Source organism: Haliotis cracherodii, unplaced genomic scaffold (assembly GCF_022045235.1).
Source record: "Haliotis cracherodii isolate W230 unplaced genomic scaffold, xgHalCrac1.p SCAF_8, whole genome shotgun sequence".
NCBI classification, from domain to species: Eukaryota; Metazoa; Mollusca; class Gastropoda; order Lepetellida; family Haliotidae; genus Haliotis; species Haliotis cracherodii.
In genome coordinates, this window is record NW_027266341.1 from 299,273 (window position 1) to 315,651 (window position 16,379).

At 44.1% G+C, this 16,379-nt stretch overlaps 1 protein-coding gene across 2 annotated transcripts in view; it reads right to left on the reverse strand.

The window, feature by feature from the left end:
- The window catches only part of LOC139450201 (uncharacterized), a 125,532-nt gene that overhangs the window by 64,589 nt on the left and 44,564 nt on the right, over positions 1 to 16,379 (reverse strand). For both annotated transcript variants that reach the window (XM_071231876.1, XM_071231878.1), the window contains exons 8-17: positions 15,811 to 15,921; positions 14,359 to 14,478; positions 11,720 to 11,930; positions 11,337 to 11,437; positions 10,582 to 10,723; positions 10,233 to 10,385; positions 9,881 to 10,028; positions 9,224 to 9,357; positions 8,048 to 8,084; positions 6,131 to 6,257 (exon numbers count right to left, since the gene is read on the reverse strand). In XM_071231876.1, the coding sequence (XP_071087977.1) occupies positions 6,131 to 6,257; positions 8,048 to 8,084; positions 9,224 to 9,357; positions 9,881 to 10,028; positions 10,233 to 10,385; positions 10,582 to 10,723; positions 11,337 to 11,437; positions 11,720 to 11,930; positions 14,359 to 14,478; positions 15,811 to 15,921 (1,284 nt within the window). The remainder of the gene's footprint in view (positions 1 to 6,130; positions 6,258 to 8,047; positions 8,085 to 9,223; positions 9,358 to 9,880; positions 10,029 to 10,232; positions 10,386 to 10,581; positions 10,724 to 11,336; positions 11,438 to 11,719; positions 11,931 to 14,358; positions 14,479 to 15,810; positions 15,922 to 16,379) is intronic.

Here is a 16,379-nt window from a genome sequence, read left to right on the forward strand (position 1 = left end):
GAGCAATGGATCCTCACTGACATCACCAGGTCTCCATGAACACTTAGTAAAAGCCTTCCATCACAACACACACCACTACGGGCAGACATTCTCTCCCACTGACCAGCTACCTGTGTTAATACCTTAATTCTAATAAACACGGCATTAAGTAATTGTTGTACCTGTTTGTTGTATTACCTGTGGACAATCTCAGCCAAGTAATTCCCTCCATGACCCTGGTAGTCAGGCTGAGTAGCCCCCCCCCCCAACACACACACCAAACATGATCTCTTGGCCTAATCACCTTAATCTACTAGCAAGCCTATTGCATGCCTGGCTGACCACACAGCAGACAATGTTACAATGTTACAGCATGACTGTATCACCTCATATGCACACAGCCCTTTCAGAAACGGCTAATTGCCCTACAACGTCACTTGCCACAAGTAAACTTGTATCTTCCAGTAATCACCATGTAGTACAATGTATATGTCAACCAGTAATCACTACTGAGTACATGTCTGATTCACTCAGGGAATATACATAATCCCTAATTTTTTCAGGTATTATACATATTTCCTGATTTAACATCATGTTTGTTAGACATATTCCCTGAAATTACTTCTGAGGCTCCCATATGGTCAACTTAACAATTAGTCTTAGAGTAATCAAAACATAGGATAGAAATGAGATCAAAATACTGTAAATCATGAAATTAATGCGTCTCCAAAAGAATGCTCCTCTCAAGCATCAGTGAATTTACATCTAAAGAAAATACAGGAGAATCCTCGCCTTAATCCAACCTGACATTAATCCAAACACACACCAAATGGAACCACTGAGTAGCGTACTTCCGCTAAACAATACATACACGCTGGCTCGTATCGGCCTTTGACCCAGTCGCAAAGACTCATCTGTTGAGTCAAGTGAAAGCCCCCCCACCAGAGCCCGTCAATCTGTTGCCGAGAAGAATCTATGAACACTCCTGATTCCCTGATGTATGTTTGTTATCTTGTCAAATAAATTTGTCTTCTCATAAATATTTTTTTTTTTATCAAGTTTGACCATATAAGAGCCTCAAAAGTAATTTCAGGGAATATGTCTAAAAAACTTTATGTTAAGGGGGCACTGATCTAAAGCAATTCCCCAGGACTGGTTGTTGCCTTTGTTATTGTTTTTTCACGTGAGTACCCGGATGATACAGTAGAAATCTAGACTAGTTCACGACCTTTGCTGCGCAGTTCATAAGCGCATTTGTCACTTTTACTGATAGTATAAGGTCGTATGGTCACATTGATCAATAAAATGAAATACAGTTTTGGAAATAATAAGGAAATGTAGGTATCTTTGTGGGGAGCATCGGTAATGGTGACGAAGTCACTTGCTTGGTAATTGTGCGATTTACAATATATATATATATATATATATATACACACACACACCAGTTATCACTACCTAGTACATTAGTATATATAGGACAATATATATGTACAGACATTGGTTATCACTACTTAGTACATTACTATACATATGGTACAATACATATATATATACACACATACCAGTAATCACTACCTACTACATTACTATGCATATTACACTACTATATATATACACACCAGTAATCACAAGTACATTAGTATATATATAGTACAATATATATATATATACACACTCACCAGTAATCACTACTTAGTACATTACTATACATATAGTACTATATATATATATATATACACACATACTCTTCAAAAAAAGAAAACTTGACACTGACTTTCAAAATGTAATATAATGCGATTGTCCAAAATAGGACACAGAAACCATAATTAAAACACTGTTTGAGGATCAATGTACACAATGTTCAAAACATTAATCGTGTCACCTAGACAGACACACGTACATGATACAGTTAATGTCACAGGGGTACAGCAAATGTCAGTATCGGTTGTGCCCACCACGTGCATCAATCACAGCTTGACACCGACGACCCATAGATGCAATCAAGTTGTCAATAACACGCTGTTGGATGTGCTGCCATTCATGCTGAAGTGCATCAAGAAGCGCCGGAAGTGTTTGGGGCGGTGGATTCCTTCTGCGAACGCATCGATCCAACTCGTCCCACAGTTGCTCAATCGGGGACAAATCTGGTGACCGGGCTGGCCAAGGTTAATGTCTGGATGTTGTTGTGCTGCAAGAAGTCCTGACAAACACATGCAAAATGCGGTCGAGCGTTGTCCTGCTGGAACTGTCCGCCAGGAACGTTGACGTGATGAAGAACGTAAGGCTATAGGATCAAGTCTCTGTAACGCACACCTGTCAATGCACCTGCCACATGCACGAGAGGCGTCCTACCCCCCGTGATGAATTCTGGCCCATACCATGACACTCCCGCCGCAAAATGGGACAACCTGCTGCACACAGTTGGGGGTGTAACATTCACCCCGACATCTATAGACAAGTGCGCGCCCATCAGCACGTGTGAGTAGGAAACGGGACTCGTCAGTAAACGGTACATTGCTCCATCTTGCACATGCCCATCTAACTCTCTGTTGGCACCAAAGCAGATGGTCCGCCAGATGACATGGGGTCAATACATGATGGCGAACAGGTCTTCGTGCAAACCTCCAGCCTCCCTCAGTCTGTTGAGTATCGTTTGATCTGATATTCTGCGTACCCCAGGGATCTGTGTTGTTGTAGACGTGGCTGTGGTACTGCGGTCTTGGAGGTGTCGAAGCCGGATGTATCGATCTTGTGCTTAGGTTGTCACCCTTGTTCTTCCTGAACTTGGTCTGTCGTCAACTCTGTTGGTGTTGTTGTATCGGGTCCACAGTGCGGAGATTGTCTGTCTGGATAAGCCAAAGTGCCTGGCCACTTCTTACTGAGTTGCTCCAGCTTGTAATCTCCCAAAGGCATTGCTCCGTTGAGCTGCATTCAGTCTTGGCATTCTGTCACCGCCTCTACTGCCGTTATAAGGACTGTATGAACAGTTGTTGTTTTTTACAGGCGGTTGCGTTTGGATGAAGCTGTAAAATTCTGTTTGACTTATTTGGTTCTCATTTAATGTAATTGTTTTAGATATTTGGCAAAAAGTGGTTTTACATCTACGTCAAGTTTCTTTTTTTGAAGAGTATATATATATATATACATATACACACACACACACACACACACACACACACACACACACACCAGTAATCACAAGTACATTAGTATATATATATAGTACAATAAATATATATACACACATACCAGTAATCACAATATATATATATACATATAACAGACAGACATACATCGGTAATCACTACTTAGTACATTACTATACATATGGTACAATATATATACACACTCACACACCAGTAATCACTACCTAGTACATTAGTATATATAGGACAATATATATATATATACAGACATCGGTAATCACTACTTAGTACATTACTATACATATAGTACATATATATACACACATACCAGTAATCACTACCTAGTACATTAGTATATATATATAGTACAATATATATATATACACACATACCAGTAATCACTACCTAGTACATTAGTATATATATATAGTACAATATATATATATGCACACATACCAGTAATCACTACCTAGTACATTAGTATATATATATAGTACAATATATATATATATACACACATACCAGTAATCACTACCTAGTACATTAGTATATATATATAGTACAATATATATATATGCACACATACCAGTAATCACTACCTAGTACATTAGTATATATATATAGTACAATATATATATATACACACATACCAGTAATCACTACCTAGTACATTAGTATATATATATAGTACAATATATATATATGCACACATACCAGTAATCACTACCTAGTACATTAGTATATATATATAGTACAATATATATATATACACACACACCAGTAATCACTACCTAGTACATTAGTATATATATATAGTACAATATATATATATGCACACATACCAGTAATCACTACCTAGTACATTAGTATATATATATAGTACAATATATATATATACACACACACCAGTAATCACTACCTAGTACATTAGTATATATATATAGTACAATATATATATATACACACACACCAGTAATCACTACCTAGTACATTAGTATATATATATAGTACAATATATATATATACACACACACCAGTAATCACTACCTAGTACATTAGTATATATATATAGTACAATATATATATATACACACACACCAGTAATCACTACCTAGTACATTAGTATATATATATAGTACAATATATATATATACACACACACCAGTAATCACTACCTAGTACATTAGTATATATATATAGTACAATATATATATATGCACACATACCAGTAATCACTACCTAGTACATTAGTATATATATATAGTACAATATATATATATGCACACATACCAGTAATCACTACCTAGTACATTAGTATATATATATAGTACAATATATATATATACACACACACCAGTAATCACTACCTAGTACATTAGTATATATATATAGTACAATATATATATATACACACACACCAGTAATCACTACCTAGTACATTAGTATATATATATAGTACAATATATATATATGCACACATACCAGTAATCACTACCTAGTACATTAGTATATATATAGTACAATATATATATTTATCATATAATGGGTAGGTTTCCCGGCAGGATAAAGCCAACGGATAAAAACGATATCCGTTGGGGTCATATGCAAATATCAAAGGTCAAGTAAGACTACTTTCACTGTTTATAAACAAACATGGCGTCGTCCTCATCAGTCTAATATACTGAAAATCAGTGTCTAACTGTGACGTAGCTAAGGCATTTTATACGTTTTGGCAACTTTGGAGATATAAATTTCGAAACAATTTTGCAAGGGCACGAGGCCTAGCCAAGCGGGATCAGTAGCCATATCTGTGCTTGTAGACCTCTGCGGCTTAAAACCTTCTCCCCAAATTAAAATAGTTGGATTTGGCTGAAATATGTTTGAACCTTGTTTCGTTTTGTCGCTGTGTGTACATCTGACTACACTTCTTAACGTTATGACAGGACAGATCGACTGTCAACAACGTCTGATGTGGCCGTGACGTCTCATAGACTAGGGTTAGAGTAGCTTCCCTTTGACAAAAGGCAGTTACTCTAGCGGACAGACTGATGGATTGCTGCGAAAGGCAATTAAAAACAATTGTTTTGCGTATATGTTGCTTCGCCACTGTATAAGAAACAGATTTCAGTTGGAACTATATTGGCTACTGTCACTGTCCGACTGACACATCACTTACCCTGTGAGGAAATAAATATTAATGCGCGCATTCCAGGAAAACTCGCAATGTTGCGGTAATGTTTGTGAGAGAGTGAAAGCGATTTAGAAGCACAGAATTAAAGAGTGACATTATATGATAAAGAGGTTATCACGCTTGTGTGTTTGGGGATGGTAAATATCCTGTATTAGGAATAAACACTATGTATTTAGCTCGCCAAGGTTCGCTAAATACAATGTTTATTCCTAATACAGGATATTTACCATTCCCAAACACACTCGCATGATAACCTCTATATACACACATACCAGTAATCACTACCTAGTACATTAGTATATATATAGTACAATATATATATATACACACACACCAGTAATCACAAGTACATTAGTATATATATAGTACAATATATATATATACACACATACCATTAATCACAAGCACATTAGTATAAAAATAGTAAAAATATATATATACACAGACTCCGGTAGTCACTACCTAGTACATTACTATACATATAATACAATATATATACACACACACACACACCAGTAATCACAAGTACATACATATATATATATATAGTACAATATATATCTATATATATCTATATATTGACAGATTGACAGACTGATTAAGCTAAAACAAAGACTCGCCAAGCTACAACACACTCGTCAAGCAACAACACACTCGCCAAGCTACAACACACTCGTCAAGCTACAACACACTCGCCAAGCTACAACACACTCGCCAAGCTACAACACACTCGCAAAGCTACAACACACTCGCCAAGCTACAACACACTCGCCAAGCTACAACAAAGATTCACTCCGCTGCAACATGGACTCACCTCTGTGGGGGTGCTCCTGTCGTGAAGTGATGAAGCTGAGATACTCCAGGGCAGGAGCGTTCCCCATGGAGCCAGGAGCGTTCCCCATGGAGCCAGGGGAACAGTTGCGGATGCTCTTGAAAAACTCCTACAAGAGTAGTGCAACAGCATTAACCAGAGCTGGTAAATAAGCTGTGAACATCCTTGACCTTCAAAGTCCATGTAGCAGTGTATGGTGCTAACATTAGATATTTCTTATCTTGTTGCATGAAAACATCCTGGCCTGCTGTATACCTCCACACACCCCATGTACCCTCCACATACCACTATACCCTCGCCTACACCATCCTCCCACACCCCCCATGTACCCTCCTCATACCACTATACCCTCGCCTACACCATCCTCCCACACACCCCATGTATCCTCCTCATACCATTATACCATTATACCCTCGCCTACACCATCCACCCACACCCCCCCATACCACTACACCATCCACCCACAACCACCCTCCTCATACCACTATACCCTCGCCTACACCATCCACCCACACCCCCCATATATCCTCCTCATACCACTATACCCTCGCCTACACCATCCACCCACACCCCCCCATGTACCCTTCTCATACCACTATACCCTCGCCTACACCATCCACCCACACCCCCCATACCACTATACCCTCGCCTACACCATCCACCCACACACCCCATACCACTATACCCTCGCCTACACCATCGACCCACACCCCCCATGTACCCTCCTCATACCACTATACCCTCGCCTACACCATCCTCCCACACACCCCATACCACTATACCCTCGCCTACACCATCCACCCACACACCCCATACCACTATACCCTCGCCTACACCATCCACCCACACACCCCATACCACTATACCCTCGCCTACATCATCCACCCACACCCCCCATGTACCCTCCTCATACCACTATACCCTCGCCTACACCATCCATCCACACCCCCCCATACCACTATACCCTCGCCTACACCATCCACCCACACCCCCCATGTACCCTCCTCATACCACTATACCCTCGCCTACACCATCCACCCACACACCCCATACCACTATACCCTCGCCTACACCATCCTCCCACACCCCCCATGTACCCTCCTCATACCACTATACCCTCGCCTACACCATCCACCCACACCCCCCATACCACTATACCCTCGCCTACACCATCCTCCCACACCCCCCATGTACCCTCCCCATACCACTATACCCTCGCCTACACCATCCACCCACACACCCCATACCACTATACCCTCGCCTACATCATCCACCCACACCCCCCATGTACCCTCCTCATACCACTATGCCCTCGCCTACACCATCCATCCACACCCCCCCATACCACTATACCCTCGCCTACACCATCCACCCACACCCCCCATACCACTATACCCTCGCCTACACCATCCTCCCACACACCCCATACCACTATACCCTCGCCAACATCATCCACCCACACCCCCCATGTACCCTCCTCATACCACTATACCCTCGCCTACACCATCCATCCACATCCAGCCTGATCATCCCTCCATCGCTCAACCTTACACCATCCACCCACATCCCATCCACCCTGATCATCCATCCACCCCTCAACTTGATGCCATCAACCCACATCCCATCCATCCACATCCCATCCATCCACATCCAATCCACCCACATCCCGTCCACCCTGATCATCCCTCCACCCTCAAACTACCACCCACTACCAGCACTACTATCAACGGTACCCTCAACCTACCACTCTCCCAACAATGGTACCCTCAAACCACCACCCACTCCCAGCACTCTCACATCAACGGTACCCTCTTCACAATAGTTCTACAGAATCAGACAGTACTCCCACATCAGTGCTACCCTCTTCACAATAGTTCTACGGAATCAGACAGTACTCACATCATCAAAGTCTAGCAATGAACCCAGTGAACCTCGCCTGAAAAAGAGGGAAGATTGTCAGTGACACAAACAACAAACCCTGCATGGAGCTTCAAAAACTGACACAGTAGAGGTGTGTTATGTCATGTCATCAGGAACCTGGTTCACCTGACACAGTACAGGTGTGTTATGTCATGTCATCAGGAACCTGGTTCACCTGACACAGTACAGGTGTGTTGTGTCATGACACCAGGTACCTGGTTCACCTGACCTAGTACAGGTGTGTTGTGTCATGTCACCAGGAACCTGGTTCACCTGACACAGTACAGGTGTGTTGTGTCATGACACCAGGTACCTGGTTCACCTGACACAGTACAGGTGTGTTATGTCATGTCATCAGGAACCTGGTTCACCTGACACAGTACAGGTGTGTTGTGTCATGACACCAGGTAGCTGGTTCACCTGACACAGTACAGGTGTGTTATGTCATGTCATCAGGAACCTGGTTCACCTGACACAGTACAGGTGTGTTGTGTCATGACACCAGGTACCTGGTTCACCTGACACAGTACAGGTGTGTTGTGTCATGTCATCAGGAACCTGGTTCACCTGACACAGTACACGTGTGTTGTGTCATGACACCAGGTACCTGGTTCACCTGAAACAGTACAGGTGTGTTATGTCATGTCATCAGGAACCTGGTTCACCTGACACAGTACAGGTGTGTTGTGTCATGACACCAGGTACCTGGTTCACCTGACACAGTACAGGTGTGTTGTGTCATGCCATCAGGAACCTGGTTCACCTGACACAGTACACGTGTGTTGTGTCATGACACCAGGTACCTGGTTCACCTGACACAGTACAGGTGTGTTGTGTCATGCCATCAGGAACCTCGTTCCCCTGACACAGTACAGTAGTGTTGTGTCATGTCATCAGGTACCTGGTTCACCTGACACAGTACAGGTGTGTTGTGTCATGACACCAGGTACCTTGTTCACCTGACACAGTACAGGTGTGTTGTGTTATGTCATCAGGTACCTGGTTCACCTGACACAGTACAGGTGTGTTGTGTCATGACACCAGGTACCTTGTTCACCTGACACAGTACAGGTGTGTTATGTCATGTCATCAGGTACCTGGTTCACCTGGCACAGCACTGGTGTGTGTTACATCAGGAGATCACAGTATACATACGGCGTGTCACTTGACCCCAGCAGGTGCTGTATGACCATCATGGAGTTGAGGGCGTGCTGGTCGACGGAGCCCGTGGTATGACTGGCTGCCTGGGCAATACGACCGTTGGCGTCACGCAGCGTGGCAGTATTTGTCTGTAAGATACCATTGTTTGCTTCACATGCTGACTGGACAGAACATCAACACATCAAGCAGATTAACTAAAGGTAAATATTTACTGCAAACACAAACAAAAATGAAAGCAATATAGAATTTATTACTCCACACAATAAATCAACAAGAGTCATCAGAAGGTGACAAATCCCCCCAGCACCCACAAATTCTAAAGAACAAATCATCTGACTTACCGCCACCTTTCAAAAACGTTTCCAATGAATTCGAAAAAAATAAAAATGCCCCAAATCCCCAAATAGCAAAATGCACCACTTCAGGAGCTGTTTGATATATCTGCCAAGTTTTGTTAAAAAATATTGAACGGTTTCTGAGTTTGCCCCAGAAACAAAATGATTACAGACGGACGGACAGATGGAAGGACGAACAGACAGACAGATGAGGCATCGACTATATACCCCACATTATATGCCGGGTGCAGGGATAAAAATCTCCAAAATATGTCCAGTACTAATGTTCCACTGTGTTTTGTTTCCATCTGCTCACCTGATCTGTAGTCTTCCACTTCTGTCTGGCTGGCATCGGCGCTGTCTTCGGTCGACTTCCTGCTGACGAGGCGCCGGCTGACCTCATGGACCTTGGTCGTTGCAGCGTTTTCATGTATGTGTGACCTCCGAACCTGGTCTTGCCCCATCTACATCAACAGACACACGGACAGTGCATCAACTAACATAGATGAGGAGAAGCATGATTTGGTGCACAGTCTGCCTATTACTGTAGTAAAGGAATTAAACAAAAAAACAGATGATCCCAGCTTTCCGACTCATGTATCTTAGTAGTCCTATGACCATAACTCCCACAGCACCACACAGACTAATAGTAACTTGCGAATACTAACTTGTATCTGACAGTGTTCGGAGTTATCTTCCCCCGCCAGTCAATGGCGGACACCGACCTCAACGGCAGTCCTGACTCCACCGGCTCCTCTGACCTTGGTTCATCCATCAGCAGACCTTTGACCTCCAGGCTCTGCGATTCAGGTGACCTTGACCTGTTAAAGCATGAATGAGAACAATGCTTCTTATGTAAATAGGCATTTTGAGCCATACATTATACGTAATAGGATGTGACTCAAGTGACCTTGACCTGTTCACAGCCCAAATGAGCAAAACACCTTACACATCCTGCTGTAGTGTATGGTGTCATCATATTCCAGGTATTAATTTAAAACACTGAAGTCAGCTTACACTGGGGTGTTGGTGCGAGCCGATGGACTGTACTGCCGAGATGGTCTCTTCCCCGGTCGTGAGGTGGCTGGACGTGACACAGCAGGGGTTGATGGGATACCTGTAGCTGACGGCTGTCGGAACCCTGGCTGTGGGCGGGGCGCTACCTGGAGGAGGAATGATACTAGCATGACACAGACTGCAGAAATTCATGGGACAGTGAGTGAGAGAGAGTTTTACTCCAGTTTCTTTATGGACGGCTAGCATAGGATTTTCAGGTGGTGCTGATGTGGTAAGGGGAGGGGAGGCGATTATGCATGTGTGTGTGTGTGTGTGGTTGTTTGCACTAGTCCCGACTTAAGGTGGTTTTGTAGTGCCAGTCGACTGAGATACGATGTTACAGTTTAACATGGATACCCAGACAAGGAGAGGCATGGTAACAACAAGTACCATTTTTTAACAGTATTACGGAACTAAGCTGTCACCAGCTGCCCCATGTTTAAAGCCACAGTAAAACAGTTTTCCAGTCATGGCCACCTTATTCAAGAGTGTGGTTGACAGCATGATCAGCGTCCATTAAGAGTCATGCCAAGTCACACAGTGTGACCAAACTACCAGTCATTGGTCAGGGCTAAAACAACAAGCATGGAATACAGAGAACCTGGCCATGGTTTCCCACAGGATAGCCCTCCATAAAAACAAGAGAACGTTGGACAACCAGCATCACACAAGAACTAGCAGCTTTTGGACCTAGTAGCCCAGATCATCAGGATCACCTACCCTCTCCTTGTGGGCGGCCATGTTGCCGCCGACTGCATCCACTAGATTGACCAACATGTTAAACTTTACGTTGGTGTCACTCTCCACTTTTGGCGGCCTGTAAGAAAACAAATCAGAGGGAACGGTCGCCAAAAATGTGGACCTTATAATGAATAAAAAGTGTCTTTAGTTACTTAACAAAACATAATCAGGGCAAGGGACGTAACTCTGCACATGAACTGCAGCCTTGGCCACTTGTGACCTCTGTAAGAAGACATTATACAGACTCTTTATTACAAAACCTTTTGATATATACAAGACATCTTCATGACATTAGCATTCAGCATAAGGAACTACTGTTCAGTCACGATCTAGGGCATTGTTACAGGCTTGTAATCACCTCTCGCACTGCAGGAAGTGACGTCCCAGCTGTGGGGCACTAGCCGGCTTCCTGTCGTGTGGGGTGGGGGCTGACTTGAGCATTATGCCCTGAGGGGGTCTGTGGCATGTCGAGCGGTACTTGGGGAGGCTGGTGGGGTAGTAGGCGTCCGTGGTATGGTAGAACTCCTCCAGTGTCTGTTGCAGCAGCTTGTTCTCATCTCTTCCTGCATCTGCAAACATAAGGTGATGTAGAGACACTATCCTCCTGTACATACACTATCCATCCTGAACAGACACTATCCCCCTCTACAGAAAAAATCAAATCCGTACAGACACTATCCAACCCGTACAGACACTATCCACCCTGTACAGACACTATCCAACCCGTACAGTCACTATCCAACCCGTACAGACACTATCCACCCTGTATAGACACTATCCACCTGTACATACAGTATCCACCCTGTACAGACACTATTTCCCCCTACAGACACTATCCACCCTGTACAGACACTATCTCCCTCTACAGAAACTATCAAACATGTACAGACACTACCCCCCTGTAGACACGTTCCACCTTGTACATACACTATCAACCTTGTACAGACACTGTCCACCCTGTACAGACACTATCCAACCCGTACAGACACTATCTCCCTCTACAGAAACTATCAAACATGTACAGACACTACCCCCCTGTAGACACGTTCCACCTTGTACATACACTATCAACCTTGTACAGACACTGTCCACCCTGTACAGACACTATCCAACCCGTACAGACACTATCCAACCCGTACAGACACTATCCAACCCGTACAGACACTATCCCCCTGTAGACGGTATCCACCTTGTACAGACACTATCCACCTTATACAGACAGTATCCACCCTGTACAGACACAATCCACACTGTACAGACACTATCCCCCTGTACAGACACTATCCAACCCGTACAGACACTATCCACCTTGTACATACACTATCCACCATGAACAGACACTATCCACCCTGTACAGACACTATCCACCCTGTGCAGACACTATCCACCTTATACAGACAGTATCCACCCTGTACAGACACTATCCCCCTGTAGACACTATCCACCTTGTACATACACTATCCACCTTATACAGACAGTATCCACCCTGTACAGACACTATCCACCCTGTACAGAAACTATCCAACCCGTACAGAGACTATCAAACCCGTACAGACACTATCCAACCCATACAGACACTATCCACCATGTACAGACACTATCCCCCTGTAGACACTATCCACCTTGTACATACACTATCCACCTTGTACAGACAGTATCCCCCTGTACAGACAGTTTCCCCCCTGTACAGACAGTATCCCCCCTCTAGAGACACTATCCACCCTGTACAGACAGTATCCCCCTCTACAGACACTTCCCCGACTCTACAGACACTATCCCCCTCTACAGACACTATCAACCATGTACAGACACTATCCACCCTCTATTGACACTATCCACCCTGTACAGACACTATCCACCCTGAACAGACACTATCAAACCTGTACAGACACTATCCCACTGTACAGACACTATCCACTCTGTACACACTATCCACCCTCTACAGACACTATCACCCTGTACAGACACTATCCCCCCAATACAGACACTATCCCCTCTGTACAGACACTATCACCCTCTACAGACACTATCCCCCTCTACAGACACAATCCACCCTGTGCAGACACTATCCACCCTGTACACACTATCCACCCTCTACAGACAGTATCCACCCTCTACAGACAGTATCCACCCTCTACAGACATTATCCACCCTCTACAGACACTATCCCCCCTCTACAAACACTATCCCCCCTGTACACACTATCCACCCTCTACAGACAGTATCCACGCTCTACAGACATTATCCCCCTGCTACAGACACTATCCCCCCTCTACAGACACTATCCACCCTGTACACATTATCCACCCTCTACAGACACTATCCCCCCTGTACACACTATCCACCCTCTACAGACAGTATCCACCCTCTACAGACATTATCCCCCTCTACAGACACTATCACCCTGTACACACTATTCACCCTCTACAGACACTATCCACCCTCTACAGACATTATCCACCCTCTACAGACACTATCGCCCTGTGCAGACACTATCTCCCCTCTACAGACACTATCCACCCTCTACAGACATTATCCACCCTCTACAGACACTATCACCCTGTACACACTATCCACCCTCTACAGACAGTATCCACCCTCTACAGACAGTATCCACCCTCTACAGACATTATCCACCCTCTACATACACTATCCCCCCTCTACAGACACTATCCCCCCTGTACACACTATCCACCCTCTACAGACAGTATCCACCCTCTACAGACATTATCCCCCTGCTACAGACACTATCCCCCCTCTACAGACACTATCCACCCTGTACACATTATCCACCCTCTACAGACACTATCCCCCCTGTACACACTATCCACCCTCTACAGACAGTATCCACCCTCTACAGACATTATCCCCCTCTACAGACACTATCACCCTGTACACACTATTCACCCTCTACAGACACTATCCACCCTCTACAGACATTATCCACCCTCTACAGACACTATCACCCTGTACAGACACTATCCCCCTATGACCCACCGTCTGGCTGGACATCCTGCAGACACTGTTTGGTGTGCAGTTCTGGCATCTCGCCGTGTTCATGCGCCGTGTATCTTACATCACACAGCGTCCCACTCCGTCCAACAAACTCCAGCTTACCTGTAGAAGAAAAAGCCCCTCTCACTTAATTCAACAATGTAAGCCTGCTGAGACTGCAAGTACAGATAATGTTGTCAAATGTTTAAGTTTTCAGGTAGGTCATTCTCTGGAGCCTCTGGGAAACACAAATCAAAGAGGTTACTCAAAGTGTGACATGGGTGTGGCAGGAGTAAATCAGAGGAAAGAGGAGTAATGAGGAGTAAAGCAGCAGAAAGTGGAGTAAAGAGGAGTAAAGTGGTGTAGAAAGGGGTAGAGTAGAGGAAAGAGGAGTTAAGCAGAGGAAAGCAAGGTAAAGCAGAATAAAGCTTAGTTAAGCAGAAGGAAGCAAGGTAAAGCTGAGTTTAGTGGAGTAAAGCAGAGGAAATCGGAGGAAAGCAGAGTAAAGAGGAGTTAAGCAGAGGAAATTAGAATAAAGTTGAGTTAAGTTGGGGAAAGCAGAGGAAAGCAGAGTAAAGCAGAAGAAAGCTGATGAAAGTGGAGTAAAGCAGGGTAAAGCAGAGTAAAGGGGAGTTAAGCAGAATGAAGCAGGGTAAAGCTGAGTTAAGTGGAGGAAAGCAGAGGAAATCGGAGGAAAGCAGAGTAAAGAGGAGTTAAGCAGAGGAAATTAAAGCAAAGCTGAGTTTAGTGTGGGAAAGCAGAGGAAAGCGGAGTAAAGCAGTAGAAAGCAGAGGAAAGCGGAGTAAAGCAGTAGAAAGCAGAGGAAAGTGGAGTAAAGCAGAGGAAAGCAGAGTAAAGGGGAGTTAAGCAGAAGGAAGGAGGGTAAGGCTGAGTTAAGTGGAGGAAAGCAGAGGAAATCGGAGGAAAGCAGAGTAAAGAGGAGTTAAGCAGAGGAAATTAAAGCAAAGCTGAGTTTAGTGTGGGAAAGCAGAGGAAAGCGGAGTAAAGCAGTAGAAAGCAGAGGAAAGTTGAGTAAAGCAAAGGAAAGCAGAGGAAAGTGGATTAAAGCAGAGAAAAGCAGAGTAAAGCAGAGGAAAGATGAGTTAAGTGGGGGAAAGCAAAGTAAAGCAGAGGAAAGCAGAGTTAAGAGGAGTAATGAGGAGTAAAGTGGTGTAGAAAGGGGTAGAGTAGAGGAAAGAGGAGTTAAGCAGAGAAAAGCTGGGTAAAGCAGAGTAAAGGGGAGTTAAGCAGAAGGAAGCAGGGTAAAGCTGAGTTAAGTGGAGAAAAGCAGAGGAAATTGGAGTAAAGCAGAGTACAGAGGAGTTAAGTAGAGGAAATTAGAGTAAAGCTGAGTTAAGTGGGGGAAAGCAGAGGAAAGCGGAGTAAAGCAGAAGAAAGCAGATGAAAGTGGAGTAAAGCAGAGGAAAGCAGAGGAAAGCGGGGTAGAGCACTGACTGACGACGTCCTGGGTGTAGGCCACCTCCGTGTTGAAGTTCTTCCAGCTCTGCAGGATGTCCTCACGCAGCACTGGCGCCGTTGGCGGCCGCTGAAACATTCGACTCACTCCTGCAGAACAAAAAAAAATACATGACTTATAGAATATTCTGTACGAGCTTGTTTCTTTGCATGTTTGTATGTTTGTTTGCATGTTTGCATGTTTGCATGTTTGCATGTTTGTATGTTCGTTGTTGTTTTACCACAGCAATGAGCAATATTCCAGCTAATACGATGCACAGCATTGGGCTGCAATGACACGCAATCAACCAAGTCTGACCACCCTGATCCATTTGGTCACCTCTTACAACCAGCATAGATTGCTGGGGACCTATTCTAACCCAGAATCCCATCAGTTCTATACATTCTAGACATGAAGTTCACCCGGCCATCAAAACAGAAGATTATCCAAAGTCTGTGTTCCAACAAGATAGTGAGAGGAGTACCAGCTACAGCAACCAGAGATAGTGAGAGGAGTACCAGCTACAGCAACCAGAGATAGTGAGAGGAGTACCAGCTACAGCAACCAG